General features: G+C 47.2%; 1 protein-coding gene across 1 annotated transcript in view; it reads right to left on the bottom strand.

The window, feature by feature from the left end:
• LOC133339376 (uncharacterized) overlaps window positions 1–24,075 on the bottom strand; it is a 68,063-nt gene that overhangs the window by 9,842 nt on the left and 34,146 nt on the right. The window contains exons 3-12 of the mRNA XM_061547517.1: window positions 22,049–22,078; window positions 21,514–21,555; window positions 20,290–20,322; window positions 19,866–19,904; window positions 15,201–15,236; window positions 14,451–14,483; window positions 14,117–14,158; window positions 10,764–10,802; window positions 9,172–9,216; window positions 333–583 (exon numbers count right to left, since the gene is read on the bottom strand). Coding sequence (XP_061403501.1) covers window positions 333–583; window positions 9,172–9,216; window positions 10,764–10,802; window positions 14,117–14,158; window positions 14,451–14,483; window positions 15,201–15,236; window positions 19,866–19,904; window positions 20,290–20,322; window positions 21,514–21,555; window positions 22,049–22,078 — 590 coding nt within the window. The remainder of the gene's footprint in view (window positions 1–332; window positions 584–9,171; window positions 9,217–10,763; window positions 10,803–14,116; window positions 14,159–14,450; window positions 14,484–15,200; window positions 15,237–19,865; window positions 19,905–20,289; window positions 20,323–21,513; window positions 21,556–22,048; window positions 22,079–24,075) is intronic.

Raw genomic sequence — 24,075 nt, 5'->3', positions numbered from 1 at the left:
ATGCTACCCCCGTTCGCAGCGACGCAGGAAGCGTAAGCCGGCCTCACGGCCCCTGGTGGGATGTTCAAAAGGTGGAATATTACGTCCGAAATGATGGTCGCGGACGCACCGGAATCCACCAAAATACGTACGTCCACCCTTTGGATCGACCCGGGTACAGTGGATGAACCGGTAGCGGCCGCGACAACCCGCCGAGCCAACTTGCGCCACTGCGTTACCGAGCGACAAGGCGCAGCTAATGGCCTCCCGTTATTAACAACATCCGCCCCGCAAGACAACGGCGATGAGTGAGGTGTCAAGCCTTGCCGGGTGTCTGGTGCGCACCGACTTGCCTGTGCTGTAGAATCTTTCTTGGGAGCGTCCGCTGTCGAGGCCTCCTGCTGGGGCGGACCCGGAACGCGGGCCCAGCAGTCCCTGGCATAATGGCCCCGACGCCCGCAGCGGAAGCACTCGATGTCGTTGCGGCGCGCAGCGGGCACCCCGTCCCGACGCGGCCGTATCAGCGGCGCAGCCCGCGGCCCCGGCCCACCCCGGGCCGGCCACGGACCGGAGGCAGCTGACAGCTCCTGCTGGCTGCTCCCATCTGGCACGTACACGGCCTTTTTAGGGTCCCACCCTACGGCACCCCCCTCGACGACAGGACCACCTGTCCACGCCGTAACTTGTTTCCAGCGGCGAAGGTTAAACTGGGCGTCCAGACACTTCGCCGCGGCCCGGGACGTGAGCTTTTCATGACCGCACACCGGCATAGGAATGCCGAGATCCCGGGACAACTCCAACATTTTCCCCAGGATGAGAGGTTCCAGCAGGTCAGGCTCCATCTCCGGGTAAGCGGCCATAGCTAGCTCCAACACCGCGCCCCTATACGCCACCGGTGACTCCTCGGGTGCGCGTTGTCGTTGCACAAACCGGCGATGGGCATCATCCGGCGGCTCGTACGCGTCCGCCATTTCGTCGAACACACCTCGCAGAGTCTTCTTCTTCGCGGCTTTTATAGAGCGAAAAAATCGAACGGACTCATCATCGAGAAGAGTTGGAAGAACCTCTAGAGCCTCGGCGTCCGTCCACCTCGCTGAGCGTACCGCTGCCAGAAATCTACAGGTGAACGCACTCCAATCGCCCCCAATGGAGAATTCCTTGACAGTTGTTAAGTGACGACTGCGACTCCTTGGCCTGCTCTCTCCAGCCGCTGGCTCCTCCGGTGGCAAATTTAACATGGCGTCGCAACGCGGTGTCGACAAGATGGCGGCTGACCGTCGCGGAGGTCCCAAAATGGCGGCTTCCCGCTTTTTGTCGTGCGCCACGCCCAAGATGGCGTCTTCGTGCCGCGTGGCCGATGGCGGTGACAGCGAAGACAACCCGGACTCCTGCGGACCACCAACATCTCCTTCCGACGCCACCCTCGGCGTGACAAGCTCACACAAATGTGTAATGACGTTCTTGAGAGTTACAAGTTGCTCTGCCATCTGGCTCCATCTTGAATCCGCGTCCTTTGGAGCAGACGGGTCCGCCGACACGGCGACCTCTTGGACCCCCGGACCCGCACTCGTCCCAGCACGGATCTCTTCCTCTGCCAGAGTCAGGCCGACTTCAGGAGGAAGATCATCGTCGTCGGAAGATGAAGCCGATGCCGGAGACGGAATATTCTTTTTTCTCAGTTGTTTCGTCATGCCGTTACACTTCTGACACCAGTGTAATAAAAGACTCGGACGCTTCTCTCTGACTCTGTGTCCTTTATTTGGGTTCTTGTCTTTTCCCTCACGGCACTCTCTTAGAGACCCTCTGCTTGCAGCCCCTGGCTGCTGTCACTATTGTAGCCTCCTTCCTCTCCTTGCAGACTCGCTGCTAACTCCGTGTGCAGACCCCCCGCTGCCAACTCCGTGTGCAGACCCCCGCTGCCAACTCCGTGTGCAGACCCCCGCTGCCACCTGCAGCCTCCTCGCTGCTCCTGCTGCTCCGGGGTCGGTCACCATTGGCCGACGGTGCCGAACCTCGTTCCCCGTGTACGTGGCGATCTCGCCACTCTCCCACTCTCGCCCTACGTGGCCTCACTCGTTCCTAGTCTCCAATCACTCCCTTTCCTCTTCCGGTTTCTCTCCCTATAGACCTGACCCCTCTCCCCCACGTGACTTAACTCCTCCCCTCATGACGTCACATCCGGAAGGTCGTTTACGCCTGCATTACACATGTTTGAGCAATAAGGAGCCATCCCTTTACTGCACCCGGGCATCGATCAGCCACACATTGTATTTGTACCAGATGGAAATTCCTCCAGTACAGCAAGCGAAAGATTTACGAACTATATGATCGAAATAGATGTTAAATAATGTGGGAGCCAGGGGACATCCCTATCTCACCCCAAGGTGAACATAGAATAGCTCCGACTACCGGTCATGTAGTTTTACCCGAGCCCGCTCATCATTATGAATTTCCTTAACAATCGTAAGCAGAGAGTCAGGGACTCCAAAAGCACAAAGAACAACCCAGAGCCCAGGCCTATTGATGGCATCATAGGCATTGACCAGGTCAATAAAGCAAAAATATACAGATGGACAGAAAATATGGCATCTGTGCAGGACCGCCCTTTCCTCAAACCGCACTGGGGCTCCGCAAGCCTCTCCTCAGCATGCCTAGCAAGGCGATGTTGAATAATCCTTGCCAGGACCTTTCACGGCACACTGAGGAGTGAGATGCGCCTGTAATTGTTACAGTCTGTGTGGTCCCCTTTCTTGAAGAGGGGGAGCACCAGGGCATCCTTCCAATCCTGCGGAACCTGTCCAGTGGTCCAGACTGTTGTTATAATGTCATATAGGGCAGTCTGTGCACAATCGCCACCTTCGCCCAGCATTTTGTTTGGGAGAACATCTCTGCCCGGTGCGTTTCCTGGTCTCAGACTCTGGATCGCCTCCAGTACTTCCTCAACAGATGGCACCTCAGCCAGCCACTCACAGGGAGTGACTTCTTCCTCAGCCTCAACAAGGTCATCCTCACTTTTCCCCATGATGTTTTTCAAACTGAGAGATTTCCTCTCCCCCAAGATCTCACTGAAATGCTCAACAAATATGCAAACCTGTTCCTGGGGGTCGGAGATTGCATCACGATTCTTTCCCCTAATTATGGTAATAGGTGTGGCGCTGCAAGTTACTTTTTTAATGGAATTAAAGAACGATTTGTGATCGCCGGCCACGAAGGCAGATTCCATCTACTCAGCAACTCCGCGACCACCACCGAATCCCTGCATCGCCTCACGGCTCTCCGAACCTCCGAGCGAAGTCTGCGGTAAGCCTCCTCATTCTTTGACGTGGGATGCTGTAGACGATGAGAGTGCACTTGTTGCTTTTTCTCAGCCATCTTGAACACCTCATCTGTCAGCCAGGGTCTCTGGGGAGATCTGGACTATGTACCCAAAGCAGACATTGCAGCTGCATGAGCCACAGTCCTAAACCTTGCCCATTTCCCCTCGACATCAGGAGGAGTGGGAGACGATACCAACCCCAGCCGCAAGCGATGATGAAATTCTTGCTTGCAACTTTCATCAGCTAGCTGAGACCAGGCCACTATGGGCTTGAATGGGGTCCTGGGTGTACACCCACCACCAGAGTGGAAGAATGGCAGGCACATCTTACTGAAGACAAGTCGATGGTCAGTGAGCAGATCAGCTCCACAGTAGGTTCTGATGTCAAGGACATGGGCCCGCCTCCGCTATTCTGTCACTATGTAGTCCAGCAGATGTTCTTGCTTGGATCCGGCATGCGTCCATGATGATGCGTGGATGTGCCGATGCCAGAACAGCGTGTTGGTAATTACAATTTAATGGGCTGCACAAAAATCTAGCAGTCTCCTAGCGTTGTTATTGAGCTAATCAGGCCCATGCCTTCCAATCACTCCAGACCAGGTGCCAGCATCATGACCAACTCGGGCATTAAAGTCTCCCAACAGGATGACTCTGTCCCGAGGGGCCACTTTAGCCAGCACCTGTGACAGGAGGTTATAGAAGGACATCTGACTGATCGACCTTGCCTGCATCACTCCACGGATGTTCGTCTTCGGTGGGGACATAAGCAACCACAACCACCACTCCTCGCCTCCGGTTGATAGAAAGGCGAGCCCACAGTAGCCGGGGGCTTACAGCTTCCCCCACCTCACTGCCATGCTTGTTCAGAAAAAGAGCCACTCCCTGTTGTTTGGCAGTCTTCTGCCCCGAGTAGAGGACTGTCCACCCCTCATGGTGGCAGGAGCCAAAGCCAGTCCACCAGACCTCCTGAATACCACAGAGATCCAGGCGGTACCGGTCCAGCTCCCGACAGAGGAGTGGCAGCCTCTCCTCCGCAGTGAGCGTTCGAACGTTCCATTTGGCCACACAGTGGTGTTTTGTTATTTCTGGAAGAGCCCCGAGGGTGAAGATTCAGTCTCCTGGCTCCGCCAAATGGGGTTTGGCCAGGAGACGGCATAGACAACAGTCCCCCTGAGGCCTCCGGCACAAGCTTAATTCGATTTGTATTCCGTGGTATCGTGGTAAATGATTTAATGGTGGAGGCGTTACCAGCCCCTTGCACCCCTCCAGAGCCCGCATTTGGTCGCTATGGTGGCTACAAACGCCATGAGGGGAATGGCCAATCCAAATTGGCCCTCCCCCCACGGCACTGCTCACCACACCGTTGCCATCGTCCACCAACGGGGAATTCGGGGGTTGTTTTGCTGGTCTCACACAGTATCACACACAGCATCACATACAGCATCAACACAGCATCAACACAGAGCATCAACATCACACAGCATCACACAGCATCCAAAGACACAGATCCCCCTTACAGCTAGGTTCGTCGCGCAGCGTTGCACTAACCGCTACTCTACTGCTCCCCACAGCAGCATAACACACAATATCACACACCATCACACACCGCATCACCATCACACATCATCACCATCACACAGCATCACACAAAGCATCACACAACATCCAAAGACAAAGATCCCCCGTATAGCTAGGTTCGTCGCGCAGCGTTGCACTAACCGCTACTCTACTGCTCCCCACATCAGCATAACACACAACATCACACACCATCACACACAGCATCGCCATCACACAGCTTCACACACAGGACCAGCATCACACACAGCATGACACACCATCACACACCATCACACAACTCGACACACAGGACCAGCATCACACACAGCATCACACACAGCATCACACACAGCATCACGCACAGCATCACACACCATCACACAGCTTCACACACAGCTTCACACACAGCATCACACACAGCATCACACACAGCATCACACAGCATCACACAGCGTCACCAGACAAGCGATCACGTGGAGGCATGGTGACGTCATTGTTTACCTGTGGCTACCACGGCGGCCAAATTCCACCAGTGGGTCGACTTTTTCTCCTTCTCTGTGTGGGGGAGTTGCACAGAGAGGTTGGGTCTACATACTAATATATATATACACACACTATACACTATTCTACTATTTACTACTACACACTACATTATATACTACGACACACGATATACTACTACACACTATACTATACTACTATATACTACTACACACACACTATACTACTATATACTACTACACACTATATACTACTACACACTACACTACTACACGCTATTTACACACTATATACTACTACACACTACACTACTACACGCTATATACACACTATATACTACTACTATATACTACACGCTATATACACACTATATACTACTACACACTATATACTACTACACACACTATACTACTAAATAGTGGTGGGAGATGTGAGCCTTCTCGGGGCCCACCCTATTACGTCAACGAAGCCTACAACCAAGTTTATAGCGAATGACATCGCTAAGGAAACTGTACGTCGCCAGTCGACCTCTGGGTTACAGGAGTAAGAACTACGCAAAGCAACAAAGGTCCTCCTCAGGGCCAGACGAGCCGTTACATTGGCCCCATCGGTTCGTCTATGCCAGCTGCATGTTGATGGCCCGCGAAGGCAGACGTCCTCGTAAGAAAACAGCGACACGCCTGCTATCCAAGAGACGCACGCGGAGGAAAGCAGCTCCCTACGATTGAACATTCCAGGGTACATCCTCGCCGCTTTCAAGGGCCGCGCTAAACGCGGCCTGGCCACTCACATCGCGCATCGCATCAAAGATACAGTGAAAGTTATTTAGGCAGACAACGACTTCACATTTTGGACAATGATCGCCGGTCTCCGTTGTATACAATGTCTACAAACCGCCAACAACAATAACAACCTGGCACCTACCAACATTACCTGCGGTGCAAGATCCCGCGATCTACATAGATGACTTCAACATCCATCACACGATGTGGGGCTACCCAGTTAACGACTTGGCAGGCGAACAAATTCTCGATTTGGCATCTGCAGAAAGAGCTCTTCCTCGTTTTTGACGCCAGGCAACAAGGCACATTCCACCCTACATGGTGAAATACGGAATATAACCCATACCCGTTGCTTTGTAACCACAGATAAGAATGGCTCAGACATTTGCCCACCATATCCAAAGTCCTGCCTCGCTTCCCGCCACAGCCAGCACAAGCCCATAGTCATCCAGGTTGGCCACAGAACCCCAGTAATCACCAGCACACAAAGACCCTGCTGAAACTTTGGAAGGGCAGATTAGCCCCGTTTTATGGCTGCAGTGGAAAAGAACATCCACCACATCTCCACAAACCCTGAAAAATGTGAGCAGTTCATCGCGCTCGTGAAGAAAGCAGCCAGGAATTTGATCTCGCGGGCCTATCGAAGGTCCTACACCCCTCTCTGGACTGCGGAAAGTGAAAACCTGCTTCGTGAACATCAGAGCATTGGCGACCCAGAAATCGCCACAGCCGTTCTGCAGTCACTAGATTCTGCCAGAAGAGCAAAGTGGGCAACATTTATGGAGTCTTTTGACTTCACGCACTCTAAGGGCATGGGGGTTACTGTGGAAGCTCGGTGGAGCGACACCCTCAGAACAACGCACTCCTAAGGCGACTGCTAATGGGATAGCGACGCAGGTTCTCGGCAATGCAAAAACAGTCGAAAAGAAGAACGTGCAGTAAAACAACCCGCAAAAGATACACTGTCCACCAGGGTCAAAAACTCTCCTCTTTCTGCAGCTGTACTTCCGGAAGAAATAGATGCTGCACAAGCAGTAACAAAGGCAGGTAAAGCCGCAGGAATAGATGGGATTTACCCGGAATTCCTAAAACACCTTGGCAGGGGCAAAGGAAGAACCTGGCTGGCGAAACTTTTTTTAAAAATCATTGCCATCAACAAGCTACCAAGACTTTGATAAAAAGCAAAAGTCATTGCTCTCCTCAAGCCAGGAAAACCTGCTGATGACCCACACAGCTACAGGCCAATCTCTCTTCTTTGTACAGCCTACAAGCTACTGGAGTGAGTACTGCTTGCCCGACTCTCTCCTTTCTTGGAAGCCACCATACCACCTGTGCAGGCAGGTTTTCGTGCACAAGGAGTTGTACACCCCTAGCTGCCACTGCAATTTAGTGGCTTAAAATAGAATGTTTCGCTCCGGATGATCGCTGCAAAGTATGATCTGTGTTTTGATTTAGTGTGCTGATCTTAAAGGTGCATTGAAAAATGTTGATACTCCGACTGATGTTCCTACTGTTGTGGAGTGACTCATGTAGCCAGCTATGGCTGCAGAGTTTGGTGGTACATGTTGTTTACGTCGTTTATTGTGAAAATTCGGTCACAGTTCCTATGATCACTATTTCATTGCTTTTATGGCTTTATTTTGGTGAATTTCGAAAAGTTTTTTGGTTTGGCCATGTTTGTTTGTTGTAGTACAGAGTTAGACTGATGGCCTTAATCTAAGTTGTCTTGTGGTTGTTGTTGTTGTTGTTTGACTTGCATCCCACTGGGATTTTTGCACACAGTGTTGGTGTACGGTTCTTTTTCTGCAATATTTTGCTGTCTTTTCTTGAATTTTCTGTTTGCACATAGTCACTATAAGATGTATTCTTGTTCATGTTTTTGTTTTTAGTTTGTTGCGTTTGCACCCGATTCAAGAGTCGAATGCCTCACAGGGCTACACCTAATACATGAACTTGAAATGAACTTGAACTTGCTGTGACCAGGTCCTCGCCTTGACATCACCACATCGAAGTCGGCTTTCAGCATGAACAAAAAACAGCGGTTACCTCTATCAACTTGTCCTCTGCATTTGACACGGTCTGGCGACGAGGACTCCTCTTTAAACTCGCCAACACCATCAAGTGCGAAAAAACGGCTTGGCTAATCGCCAGTGTGCTCAGCGACCGACAATTTCGCGTCCATCTCGGAAACCAGATCAGCCGCCCACAAACTCTAAAAAATAGTCTACCGCAGGGGTCGGTATTAGCACCAGCCCCATTTAAGCTTTACAAGCAGCGACATACCGGCCACATTAAACCGCAAGTTAATTTATGCAGATGACCTAGCACTGGCCAGTCAGGCAACGACACTCAGCGCCACTCAAGACATCTTGAACACTGATCTAGAGAATATGGAAGATTATTACTACTCCTGGTGACGTAAGCCAAATCTGACCAAGACAGTCTCAACGACGCAGAGGCAAAAAGTACGCTGAAGATCGAGTTTTGTGGTAAAGCCTTCTCGACAGACCTGTTCTCCACCTGAAGACGGCTGCTTGCATTGTGGCCGAAACGTCGTGAGAAATATTTTATAATTTTATTATTTTCCTTCTACGTAACTTTACCGAAAGAACCAAGAAGATACTATGCACTACACACTAATATATATTTCTTTACACTATACTACTATATATACTACTACTAAACTATACACTACTAAACTGCCATACACTACAACACACTACACTAAACACGCCACTATACACTGCACTATGCAAAACACTGCACAACTATAAACTACAGTGTGCACTACTGTACACAACTTTACAATACACAGTACACTGGACACTATTATACACTACTGTATACACTACACTGCACACATCTTTACACTACAGTATACATTACACGATATACTACACAATACACTACTATACACTACACTATACACGACGGCATTATCATCACACAGCATCACCATCACACGTCGTCACACAGCGTCACAGTAGCGTCACCACACGAGCGATCACGTGGAGGTGTGGTGACGTCATCGTTTACCTCTGGCGCTGAAATTCCACCAGTTGGTCGATTTATCCTCTGTCTCTGTATGGGGGAGTTGCACAGACAAGTTAGTTCTACATACTCACTAATATATACACTATACTACTATATACTACTACACTACTACAAACTACAGTATTATATTCTACTACACTAAGATAAAATACACTATACACTACTGCACACTATACTAAAATATACTACTACACGCTACACTAATACACACTACTGTATACTCTACACTACTATAAATTACACCCTACACTCAGTGGCGGCTCGTCAATAGAGGGCGCAGGGGCGCCGCCCCCATCAATATTCAAGAAATATACATATGCAAAATGTATATAAAAATACATAAATAAAATATTTTTTTCATACGATGTGCCGGCTGGTAGTAAGAAAAGCATCAGCATTTAATAAAAACTGGCTTTAATCGGTCAACTATTTTCTATGTTTTTCAATGTGTTTCATGCGGGGCGCCGGACAAATGGATGTCTATGTGAGACTTTACATTTTCGGACAGCATGTGACCTGAAGCTGGTCTCTAATTGGTTTCTTAAAGATTCTCCTCGGGGCGCAAGTCGTTGCGTCCCTGGCCAATCAGAATTGGATACATGTTATTTTATCCAATCTGATTGGTTCTCGTCACCTGTCATTCAAATTTACGCTGTAGGCCACTACTGCGAGTGCGAAGGCGACACCACTTTGACACTTGCTAGGCTGATCAAATTTTTTGTGTAAACAATGGCAGCAGTTCATCCAAATTCTGTAATTTATTTACAAAAAAACCCTTTCACAAGGCTTTCGCTGGAAGAAATAAAAAAGATAAAGGATCTCGGACCGGACCAACCCGATTTACAAATCCAGCAGCAGGCCAGTGACAGAGGACGAAGCTACACACGAAGCTTCACCCGCGCTTGTTATGAGAAACGGAGGTGGCTGGCTGGATGTGATGTTAGCAATTCTCTTTTTTGTTTTCCCTGTCTTTTATTTCAAAGTGTCGGCACTGAAGTTTTGTGGACAACGACGGGGGTAAGAGACCTCAAACATCTCTCTGACAAATGCAAACGTCATGAAAGTAGCCGCAGCCATATTGATAATAGCATGAAACTAACGTTTTTATGTTCAAGTAGGAAACATGCTTTTTGGTACTTTGGTCTGAAATGTATATAAAAGAGAAACATTTATGTTCAAGTAGGAAACATGCTTTTTGGTACTTTGGTCTGAAATGTATATAAAAGAGAAACATTTATGTTCAAGTAGGAAACATGCTTTTTGGTACTTCTTTTGGTCTGAAATGTAAATAAAGATCATCAAAATTTATATTCAAGTAGTCAAAATGGTTTTTGGTACTGCTTTATATTTATTTGCCCCCCTCAATAAAATAAAAAAAATGCGCCCCCCCAAAAATAAATATCACCAGCCGCCACTGCCTACACTACAACACACTACACTACGCTTTACACTACAGTACCATTATCATACACCATCACACAGCATCCCCATCACACAGCATGACGATCAAGCAGCGTCATCACAGCGTCACCACACAAGTGATCACGTGGAGGCGTGGTGACGTCATCGTTTACCTGCGCCAAAAATCCACCAGTTGGTCGACTTCTCCTCCTCTGTGTGGGGGAGTTGCACAGAGAGGTTAGTTCTGTAGTGCTCGAACCGACACGACAGCTTCTTGTCTTTCCTCGTTTCTTTATTAACCTATATAGTTCCACATTTCTCCCGTCAACACCGCTCAATGTTCCTCCGCTCACACCAACTCGCAACTCTCCGTCAACACCGCTCAATGTTCCTCCGTTCACACCGACCCACAACTCTCCGTCAACATCACTCAATGTTCTTCCGCTCGCTCGCTGCGCTCCGCTGGCCTCGCTCGCTCCCCTCTGCTTCTCTGTCGTCTCTCCTCTCCGCTCTTTCTATCTCTCCAGCTCGGCTGCTCTTCATCAACTCCGTCGTCCCATCCCGTCGTAACTAACTCCGTCGTCTCTCTCTTCGGATGCTTCCGCTACTCCGCTGCTACCCTACACTATCCTCACTCTTCTCCACTGCTACCCTACGCTGTACTCACTCTATCCACTGCTACCCTACGCTGTACTCACTCTATCCACTGCTACCCTATGCTGTACTCTCTCTATCCACTGCTACCCTACGCTGTACTCACTCTATCTACTGCTCCGTCTCTCCATCCGTCTGTTTCTCGTCCCAGGAACCAACTCCCGTTTCACTCCACCATCCCTCACTTTATTCCTGAACCAATTACCCCTAATTAATTAGGTCATCCCCCGCGACGCCACTCGCCCCCAGCCTCCGGTGCCACGTGGCGTTGTTTTTCCAGACACGCCGGCGCCAATCTCGGACAACAGCCCCTCTCGTCCAATCAGCGCCCTGCATCTTTAATTACCCCGGCCACCTGCGGCTCCCTTAACTATCACGCCACCTTAATTTGGACAACAACAACGGTCATTCGCCCTCACTGTCCGCCGCGTGCGCGCATACCGACCCAGCGCGTGACGTGTATCTCAAGCACTACAGTTCTATACACTCACATACATATATACACAGGTATATATTCACAGTATACACTAAACACCACTAGACTAACATATATAGTACTACACTACTATATACTACTACACACTACACTACTATATTCTAATACTAGACTACTACACACTACAACACACTACACAACTGTATTCGACTACACGCTACACTGCTATACACTACACACCACTACACACTATACTACTATATAATACACTACTATACACTGCTACACCATATACTTCTACAAACTAAACTAATATATCCTACACTACGATACTGTACACTACATTACTATTCATAACTAAATACTACACTATACAATACACTACCATACACTACTACACTATATACACTACTAACTACAACACACTGCACTAGGCACTACATTATTCCACACTACACTACTATACACTACACTGCTATATACTACACTACACACTACTACACACTACTGCATCACCATCACACACCATCCCCATTAGACAGCAGCGTCATCGCAGCGTCACCACACGAGCGATCACGTGGAAGGGATTGGAGGAATAAAGTATTGAACGATGATCTGTCGGTAAAAAAGAGAGGATCAGTTAGAGGGTAAGAACAGGGACTGGCTCAGGGAAAAACAAGGACAAGAAGGTTCCACAAAGGGGGCTTGAGGAGTATGAAAGGGGAGAGCACGAGGAGTTGGGACGTTAGGAGGAAGTTACAAACTGAAGACAAGAGCACAGAGCCTCGGGTCACTCTTTGTGGCTGTGTCCCAAAAAAGTGTCTCTCATTTCATGATCGTCAGAGTCGTTACATATGTAGTGGATTCAACTGAGTCGCAGAAGTACTTCGTGGAGGCAACACATATTTATTAACACCAACACATTAACACAAAGGGGTTACTGCCCCTTCACCAGATAACCTGTGGTGGTGGACCACCAGGCTATCTACGCTAGTTACTGGGAGTAGCTACAACAGACAGGACCCTGCCTTGGGTCCTCGTCCACGTGTTAGTGACTTCTTCTCTTGAACGTAGATCGTAGATCTTTGGATGACGACAGCAACGCAGAGCCCCGGTCCCTGTTGGGACCCCGGCTTATATGCCCCTGGGTCGTGGCTGGCCCCGCCCTTGGCCACGACCCCCTTCGAGAAACCTCTTGTCGTTTCTCGACCCTTCCCGTAGGATCTCACCCTGACACGTGACCACCCCCTAGCCCCCGCCTGGGGCCCCTGCGTAGATCTTACTGGTCACGTGTCAACCAGAGTGCCATGGCCCAGGGTAACCTCATCAAATGGCTCACACTCTCACACTCCCTCCAGTAGGAGTCAGCACTGCACGCCACGTGTGGTGCCGCTGCGCTATCCCAGCGCTCACCGAGCCACCTCTAGGGCTGGTACTACACCCACCTATGGGGTGTCCGCGATGACGATGCATCGCACGCCATGCCTCACGAGAGCCAGCATTATTCAGTGACATTCACGATGTCACTACATACGTGATTTCGATTTAAAGCTTTCGTGACTGCAGGGATTCATCTTCTTGGTTCTTTCGGTAAAGTCACGTAGAATGGAAATAATAAAATAATAAAAATAAAACATAATAAAATAATTCTCACGACGTTTCGGCCACAACGCAAGCAGCCGTCCTCAGGTGAAGAACAGGTCTGTCGGAAAGACAGCGTCTGAAGAGGAAAGACAGCGTCTTCAGACAGACCTGTTCTTCACCTGAGGACGGCTGCTTGCATTGTGCCCGAAACGTCGAGAGAATTATTTTATGTTTATTTTTATTATTTTATTATTTCCCTTCTACGTGATGACTTTACCGAAAGAACCAAGAAGATACATACGTGATGTCCGCGATGCGAGTACATCACACGCCGTGGCTCTCTCGGGCCGGCACCACACAGTGACATCTGAGATGTCACTACACATATACACTATACTATACACTATTATAACACACTACACTACTAAATACTACTACACTACTATTTACTATACTACTACACTACTATACACTACTACACTACAACACAACTATACTCGTTGGGTCTTTCGGTAAAGTCACGTAGAGAGAACAATGAAAAAGTCATGACGTTTCGATCGCAACACAAGCAATCGTCTTCAGGTGAAATAATACAGCAGGCGGACTGCTGAGGCAGGACGAAATATAGTGGGAGAGCTGCTGCAACCAAAGGTTATACAGGTTTGAGATGGGTACCACCCAAGGGTAAGTGGGCGGGTCTTTAAGATTTTACAACACAACTATATACTGCACTGTACACTACAATACACTACACTATACACTACACCATCACACACCATCACCATCACACAGTGTAATCGCAGCATCACCACACAAGCGATCACGTGGAGGTGTGTTGACGTCATCATTTACCTGCACCGAAATTCCACCAGTTGGTCGATTTCTCCTCCGTCTCTGTGTGGGGGAGTTGCACAGACAGGTTAGTTCTACATACTCATACATATATACACTATACCTTATACTAATATATACTACTACACGCTACACTAATACACACTACTGTATACTCTACGCTAATAGAAATTACACCGTACACTACAACACACTACACTACGCTTTACACTACAGTACCATTATCATACACCATCACACAACATCACCATCACACAGCATGACGATCAAGCAGCGTCATCACAGCGTCACCACACAAGTGATCACGTGGAAGCGTGGTGACGTCTTTGTTTACCTGCGCCGAAATTCCACCAGTTGGTCGACTTCTCTGTTTGGGGGAGATGCACAGGGAGGGTAGTTCAACATACTCACACACATGTATATACAGAGTATACACTATATACTACTACACACTTCTAACACTACTCTATATAGCGCTACACTACTATATACTACTACATACTAGACTACTATATTCAACTACTAGACTACTACACACTACAACACACTACACACTACACAACTGAATTCGACTACACATTACACTACAATATATTACACTACTATATACTACACTATACACTAACACACACTACACTGCTATACACGACACGTCACTATACTACTATATACTACACTACCATACACTGCTACACAATATACTTCTACAAACAACTAATAAATCCTACACTACTATATTGTACACTACACTACTATCCAATACTAGATACTACATTATAAAATACACTACTACACTATATACTACACTACTATACACTACTAAACTACAACACACTGCACTATCATACACTGCACTATGGACTACAATATTCCACACTACACTACTATACACGACACTGCTATATACTACACTACACACTACAACAAACCACACTACTACACAATACACTACGCTATACACTACAGTACCATTATAATACAACATCACACAACATCACCATCACACCGCATCACGATCAAGCAGCGCCATCATAGCGTTACCACACAAGTGATCACGTGGATGTGTGGGGACGTCATCGTTTACCTGCGACGAAATTCCACCAGTTGGTCGATTTCTTCTCTGTTTTATGGAGTTGCATAGAGAGGTTAGTTCTACATACTCACACACAGATATACACAGTATACACTATATACTACTACACACTACTACACTACTATATATAGCGCCACACTCTACTATATACTACTACACACTTCTACACTACTATATATAGCGCTACACTACTATATGCTACTACACACTACAACACACTACACAACTGTATTCGACTACACACACTACAATATACTACACTACTATATACGACACTATACACTACCACACACTACACTGTTATACACTACACGTCACTATACTACTATATACTACACTACTATACACTGCTACACAATATAGTTCTACAAACTAAACTAATATACCCGACACTACTATATTGTACACTACACTACTATCTACGACTAGATACTACACCATACAATACACTACTATACACTACTACACTATATACACTACTATACACTACTAAACTACAACACACTGCACTATTATACACTGCACTATGCACGACATTATTCCACACTACACTGTTATATACTACACTATACACTACTACATATTATTGAATCACCATCATACACCATCACCATTAGACAGCATCACTATCAAGCAGCGTCATCGCAGCGTCACGACAGAAGCGATCACGTGGAAGTGATTAGAGGAATAAGGTTTTGAACGAGGATTAGGGACATGTGGATGAAGTTACGAACTGAAGATAAAAGCACGGGGCCTAGGGTCCCTTATTGTGGCTGTGACCCAATGAAGTGTCTCTCATTATATCGTCGTCAGAGTCGTTAGATATACACTACACTATACACTATTATAACACACCACACTACTATATACTACTACATTACTATATACAACACTCTACACTACTATATAGTATATACTACTCCACTACTATTTACTATACTACTACACTACTATACACTACTACACTACAACACAACTATATACTACTGTCCACCAACTGTACACTACTATATACACTATACTACACTGTACAAAACTGTACATTACACTGCTATATACTACACTGTACACTACTGTACACTATATTATTGGTTCTTTCGGTAAAGTCACGTAGATAGAAAATCTAAATCGAATTTAAAATAAATTTAAAATAAAAGCAAAAAACCACGACGTTTCGATCGCAATACAAGCGGTCTTCATCAGGCGGAGAGAAAAGAGAGGGAAAGCCTCCAAATGCAACTGTTTATCAGGGCTTTTAAAGTGAGCACAGCTGTGCGGCGTAAACAGCATGGGCGGTTTAGCCAGCGCCAATGTAGGAGCAAAGCACCAGAAGTACAAGTAAAGAAAGTGTGTTAGACAATGGGGGTAGGGAGGGCGCAGAGATAGGGGGAGAGAGAGGGAGGGTAGAGATAGAGGTGGAGCTGAAGGCGAGGGGCACAGTCCAAGTGTGTTAGACAATGCGGGGAGGAAGAGGGAAGAGATAGGGGGGAGAGAGAGGGAGGTAGAGATGGGGGGGGGGGGATTGCACCTCGCTACACCCATCCACACTGCTGACGGTAGAGATTGACAAGAAAACACAAATCAAGTCATGACCCAAAGTGGTTGATACCATCTTTCCAATGATTGCCGAGTTTAAAACCGTCGTCTCGGTTGAAATTGTGTATGTGTAGTGCCTGAAACACGCGCCACACGCGGGAGTGGGTGTACGCGTGCGCAGAGTACAGTGGGACCAAACGAGGTCGAGGTTGTTATTGTCGTTAGGCGTGAGCAGAAGGCCAGAGACGGGTTGGGGGCGATTAAGGACACAGGGCGCTGATTGGCTGGGAGTTGTTATTGTCCAAATGTGATGCCACGCTGTCTGACGACAGTAACAGGTGGTAGGGGGGGATTAAGGACGCAGGGGGCTGATTGGCCGGGAAGTTGTTGTTGTGGCTAAGTGGCGCCGTGTTGTCTGGAAAACGTGGCAGGTGCCAAAGGGGGCTAGGGGGTGGTGGGCGTCGAGGGGATGCCACCGATTAATTGGAGATTAATTGGCTTGGGGATGAAGAGAGGGGGTTTTGAAGCAGACGAGAGTTCGCGCCTGGGAGGAGAAGGAGGATGTTGGAGCTGAAGCCGCGGAGCAAGAAGCAGTGGAGAAGTATAGGGTAGCAGTGGAGAGGTATAGGGTAGCAGTGGAGAAGTATAGGGTAGCAGTGGAGTAGTGTAGGGTAACAGTGGAGAAGTATAGGGTAGCAGTGGAGAAGTGTAGGGTAGCAGTGGAAAAGTATAAGGTAGCAGTGGAGAAGTATAGGGTAGCAGTGGAGAAGTATAAGGTAGCAGCGCAGAACTATATGGTAGCAATGGAAAAGCCAGCAGAAGTGGCTGGAGTGTGACGGCGAAGCCAGCAGACTAGCCGTAGCTTCAGCCGCACCAACCTTATCATAATAATAAACAGGACCCTGCGGGGTGGGCTGGTAGGAACGAATAACCAAAGAATATAAACATAATGTATTATTACACTTGTTTAGCCAGGAAAGCCCCACTGAGTCAAAAGGTTTTTGTAGGGTCCTGCCAAGTGTTTGCAGTAGGGGGCGATGTTGCTAAACCTAATCGGACAATACGAAGGGAGAGATTGAGGCCTAGTTCTAGGCTTTAAGCCTATCTGTAGGCTTTAGGGCGCTGTGAGTTAATTTTTAATTTAAATGTTTTAATTATTTATGTAAAAGCTTTAAATTTAAATGTTTCTATTTAAAAACATGAGGGAATGTATCATTGTTAAACATTAACTCCCTTTCACACACGCGGGGGTACGATACGAAGGGAGAGTTTCAGGCCTAGTTCTAGGCTTTAGGCCTAGCTGTAGGCTTTACGCCGCCGTGAGTTAATTTTTAATTGAAATGTTTTAATTATTAATGTAAAAGCTTTAAATTTAAATGTTTCTATTTAAAAACATGAGGGAATGTAACATTGTTAAACATTAACTCCCTTTCACACATGCGGGGGTACAATACGAAGGGAGAGTTTCAGGCCTAGTTCTAGGCTTTAGGCCTAGCTGTAGGCTTTAGGGCGCTGTGCGTTTTTTTAATTAAATTTCAAAGTTTTAATTAAAAGCTATCTCAGGGAATTATAAGGGAATGTTACACGTGTTTAGCCAGGAAAGCCTCATTAATTGAAATGTTTTAATTAAAAGCTATCTGAGGGAATTATAAGGGAATGTTACACTTGTTTAGCCAGGAAAGCGTCACTGAGTCTAAAGGTTTTTGTAGGGTCATGCCAAGTGTTTGCAGTAGGGGGCGATGTTGCTACACGGACGGATGGGCGGACAGACGAAATAATCTATTGGTGGCTGGTCCACTTCGTTCCTACCAGTAAAAACTCCTATCCAGGGGCCTACCCTGGCTCCTCCCCCCTCAACCAGTATATATATACAAGGTCGGATCTCTTGGAATTTCTCATTTACTTGATACAGCAAGCATGCTGTGACGGTTCTACCTGAAGACGGAAGCCTGTGTTGCCTCTGAAACGTCGTGATTTTTATTTTATTTTACTTTAATTTAAATGTTTTACCTACGTGACTCTTTACCGGAAAAAAAAACTAAGAATACAGCTGGAGTGTGACGGCGAAGCCAGCAGAAAGCGGCTGGAGTGTGGCGAAGCCAATAGTGATATGGCTGAGTGTGACGGGAGAGCCGATAAAGAGCGGCTGAACTGACGGAGAGAGTGGAGAGGAGAGTCGACGGAGGAGAGACGCGGAGCGAGCGAGGGGAGAGCGCGCGGGAGGATTGTTGATTGGTGTTCGCTGGAGGAATGTTGATCGGTATTAGTGAAATAAAGTGAGAGAGAAAAGCAAGAAGCTGTCGTGTCAAGTCGAGCACTACATCTGTATATATGGATGGCTTCGTGAACGAATCGTTTTTGATAACCAGTAGGCTTGCAAAGTACCATCGTCTTAGAGAAATCAATTTCACGTGAGCCAGCCGCATTACAGTAATGATCAGCCACGGCAGAAGTATTGGTCCTGCCGTGTTTCAGATCTGCCTTATGTTCACCAACACGGTCCGACACATGTCGCTTAGTTTCCCCAATGTAACTGCTGCCGCAGATACAACTTAGTTTGTAGACGCCGGGATATTGCATGTCAGAAATCTTGTCCTTCACAGATGGGATCAGATCACGAATGTTATGCAATGTTTTAAATCTGACCTGGATCTTGTGTTTGTTCAACATTTTGGAAATCTTTTGGGTTATCCCTGCTATGTAAGGGAATGGTGATGGTTTTGATTTGATCTTCAGATGGCTCCTTTAACCACGGTTGGGGTGATGGCTTTGCGGATTGTGTAGTCAGAATATCCATTCACCTTGAGAGCTTGGTGTATGTGTTTGAGTTCACTGGTTAGGTGTTCATGATCGGAGATACATTGAGCTCTATGGTGTAGCGTTTTTGATGAAGGAATTCTTCTGGGATGGATGGTGATGGCAATCAGGTTTTAGGAAGTTGTCGGTTACTTTTCTGTAGACAGAATGGCTCATTGAGCAATCTGGTCCCTTTTTGATTAAGACATCCGACTGTACACTAAACTAAACACTACACCATCACACACCATCACCATCACACAGCGTCATCGCAGCGTCACCACACAAGAGATCACGTGGAGGCGTGGTGACGTCATCGTTTACCTGCGCCGAAATTCCACCAATGGGTCGTCTTCTCCTCCTCTGTGTGGGGGAGTTGCACAGACAGGTTAGTTTTACATACTCACATATATACATTATACACTATACTACTATATACTACTACATACTACTACATACTACACTATTATATTCTACTACACTACACTCCTATACAGTACACTATACACTACTGCACACTATACTAAAATATACCACTACAAGCTACACTAATACACACTATTGTATACTCTACACTACTATACATTACACCCTACACTACTACACACTAAACTACGCTATACACTACAGTACCATTATCATACAACATCACAAAACATCACCATCACACCGCATGACAATCAAGCAGCGTCATCACAGCGTCACCACACAAGTGATCACGTGGAGGCGTGGTGATGTCATCATTTACCTGCGCCGAAATTCCACCAGTTGGTCGACTTCTCTGTGTGGGGGAATTTTCACAAAGGTTAATTCTACATACTCACACACAGATATACACAGTATACACTATATACTACTACACACTACTACACTACTATATATAGTGCTACACTACTATTTTCTACTACATACTACACTACTGTATTCTACTACTAGACTAATACACACGACAACACACTGCACAACTGTATTCGACTACACACTACACGAGAATATACCACACTACTATATACTACACTATACACTACCACACACTACATGGCTATACACTACACGTCACTACATACTATACTACTATATACTATACTACCATACACTGTTACACCATATACTTCTACAAACTAAACTAACATATCCTACACTAATATATTGTACACTACACTACTATCCACTACTATATACTACACTAAGCAATACACTACCATACACTACTACACTATATACACTACTAAACTACCACACGACACTAATTATACTACACTGCTATAAAATACACTGCTATATACTACACTATATACTACACTACACACTACAAAATCACCATCACACACCATCACCATTATAAAGCATCACCATCAAACAGAGTCATAGCAGCGTCACACACAAGCGATCACGTGGAAGTGATTTGAGGAAGAAGGTTTTTTAACGAGGATCGATCGGGGAAAAAGAGAGGATCAGTTAGAGGGTAAGAACAGGGACTGGCTCAGGGAAAAACAAGGACAATAATCTTCCGCAAAGGAGGCTTGAGGAGTATAAAAGGGAACAGCACGAGGAATGGGGACGTGCGGAAGAAGTTACAAACTGAAGATAAAAGCACGGGGCCTAGGGTCCCTTATTGTGGCTGTGACCCAATGAAGTGTCTCTCATTTCATCGTCGTCAGAGTCGTTACATATACACTACACTATACACTACTATACACTACTACATTACTATATACTACAACACACTACACTACTATATACTGCTCCACTACTATTTACTATATTACTACACAACTATATACTACTGCACTACAACTCTACTATATACTACACTGTACAATACAACAAACTACACTACTACACAATACGCTATACACTACAGTGTCATTATCACACAACATCACCATCACACCGCATCACGATCAAGCAGCGTCATCACAGCGTCACCACATAAGCGATCACGTGGAGGCTTGGTGAAGTCATTGTTTACCTTCGCCGAAAGTCCACCAGTTGGTCGACTTCTCCTCCGTTTCTGTTTGGGGGAGTTGCACAGACAGGTTAGTTCTACATACTCACACATATATATACACAGTACACACTCCACTACACTACTATATACTACTACACACTGCAACACACTGCAAACTACACAACTGTATTCTACTACACACTACACGACAATATACTGCACTACTATTTGCTACACTATACACTACCACACACTACATTGCTATACACTACACGCCACTACACACTATAATACTATAAAATACACTACTATACACTACTACACTATATATTACACTACAATACACTACTAAACTACAACACACTATTATACACTGCACTATGCACTACATTATTCCACACTACACTGCCATACACTACACTGCTTTATACTGCACCATACACTACTACACACTACTGCTTCACCATCAGCATTAGACGGCATCATCATCAAGCAGCGTCATCACAGCATCACCACACAAGCGATCACGTGGAAGTGTGGTGACGTCATCATTTACCTGCGCCGAAATTCCACCAGTGGGTCGATTCTGTATGGGGGAGTTGTACAGACAGGTTAGTTCTACATACTCACACATATATACACTATACGCTATACTACTATATACTACACTACTATATTCTACTACACACTACACTACTGTGGTGCCGCAGCAACGGAGCAACTCTGCCAGCGCTGCTATTCCCTCGCAACCCCCCACACGAACGCACGCACACCCCTCTCAACACACATATACCCCCACATAGGGCCTCGTGGGGGGGTCACCTGGCACCAGAGGTCGCAACCGGGTACCCAATACCCGTACCCTACCCGATACCCGGCTACCCGTACCCGGCCGAGTACGGGTACGGGTAGCCGTTTGCGACCCTGGTGCGGCCGGTTACGGGTAGGCCGTGAGTCACTGGTGAGTAACCGTTTGTCACTCATTTCGGGTAGGGTACGGGTACGAGTATGGAACCCGTACCCGGCCGGGTACGGGAACGAGTACCCATTTGCGGCCCTGTTGCGGCCGGGTACGGGTAAGGAATCAAAACCCCTTTGCGACCTCTGCCTGGCACCCTGGGTGTTTACCCGAGGGCCCCCTCGTGGGGATGTCTCACGGTTTCCCAGTGCCAGGAGATTAGCCGACCACCCCCCCACCCCAGGCCAAATTGCCCTGCGGCCCCGTGGATTAACTTAAATTTGTATGGCCACGGCGAGCTCACTGAGCAACCGCGATGAGCACACACTGACTGACCACAGGGGAATAGGGCCGTGGGGAGAGCAAAACGCCTAGCGAGCTGGGTAAAGCTACACCGCAACCAGAGAACGGGAGGGAGGACGGGCGCGTAGGCAATAGAGTAGGGCGCGAAGGAGAGCCACCTGCCAGGTAGGGGGGCACGGCAGCTGTGCATCCCCCCCCCCCCGTATTGTTAAAAACCACCATAAAAAAGGAGCTGAGCCAGGTGGAGACGGGGCGTCGGTTGAAAAAATCGATAAGTAGGGACCCGATTGGCCGCGCAGAAAAGACGACCCGAGATGGGGTTTTTTGAATAGGGACAGTTCTTCTCCAGTCAGGGAGCTACCCAGTCGGACTCCCAGCCACTCGAGCGTCCGAGAGACACTGGCGAGTGCCGCTACAACTCGACCCAGGCAGAGATCTCCCGGACCCTGGTCCCTCCGACTCCCATTGCGTCCGTGAGAAACCGTGAGTACGTAAGAGGGGTGAGGAATAGCGCGAGGGTTCCCCGAGGGTTTGGGTAGAGATAGGCGGGACGCTGCTCGCTAGATAGTTTTGCATCCGGCCCAAGCAGGGCTTTTCTTCGGGTACCCCATTAGTAATCTTTAGTGCAGAACAAACGACGCCGCGTGATTTCTGTGTGTGTGGAGAGAGCGTAGGGGTGGTGTGGGTATGTGCATACGTGTGAAGTGCGCAGGTATTTAGTCCTAAAAACGATCGCTGACGTTCGCGTGCGATCGCGTGAATATTTACCTAGCGCGTTTTACGCCGCACCACCTCTACATAATAATAGGCTCAGTCAACCATTCTACACAACAAAGACTCATTTCCTGGCAGAGATTTCAGCTGCCATCACCTCTACATAACAAAAAGGCTCAGTCCCTTTTACACGCACCTTTACATCAGCCGCACCTAGTTTACACAACAAAGGCTCATTCCTAACAGCGTGCTTCAGCCGCACCGAATCAGGGCCTACCTTGGCTCCTCCCACCCTCAACCAGTATATATACAAGGACTGTTTTCTTGGAATCTCTCTCACTTGATACAGCAGTCGTGCTGTGACGGTTCCACCTGAGGACGGAGGCTTCTGTTGCCCCCGAAACGTCGTGATTTTTATTTTATTTTTATTTTACTTTTATTAATTAATTTTTTTTACCTATGTAAAGTAGTAACTCGGCAGGAGACGACTTCACGGGTAGCACACTCTTTATTTTCACCAACTTGTAGTTACACGGATGACTAACACCCACTTCGTTACACGGGTGACTAACACCCACTTAGCTACTCGGGTGACTCACACCCACTCA

This window comes from Lethenteron reissneri, unplaced genomic scaffold, assembly GCF_015708825.2.
Source record: "Lethenteron reissneri isolate LAM-NWPU_2019-01 unplaced genomic scaffold, ASM1570882v1 scaffold_1848, whole genome shotgun sequence".
NCBI classification, from domain to species: domain Eukaryota; kingdom Metazoa; phylum Chordata; class Hyperoartia; order Petromyzontiformes; family Petromyzontidae; genus Lethenteron; species Lethenteron reissneri.
This window is presented reverse-complemented; position numbering and strand designations above follow the sequence as displayed.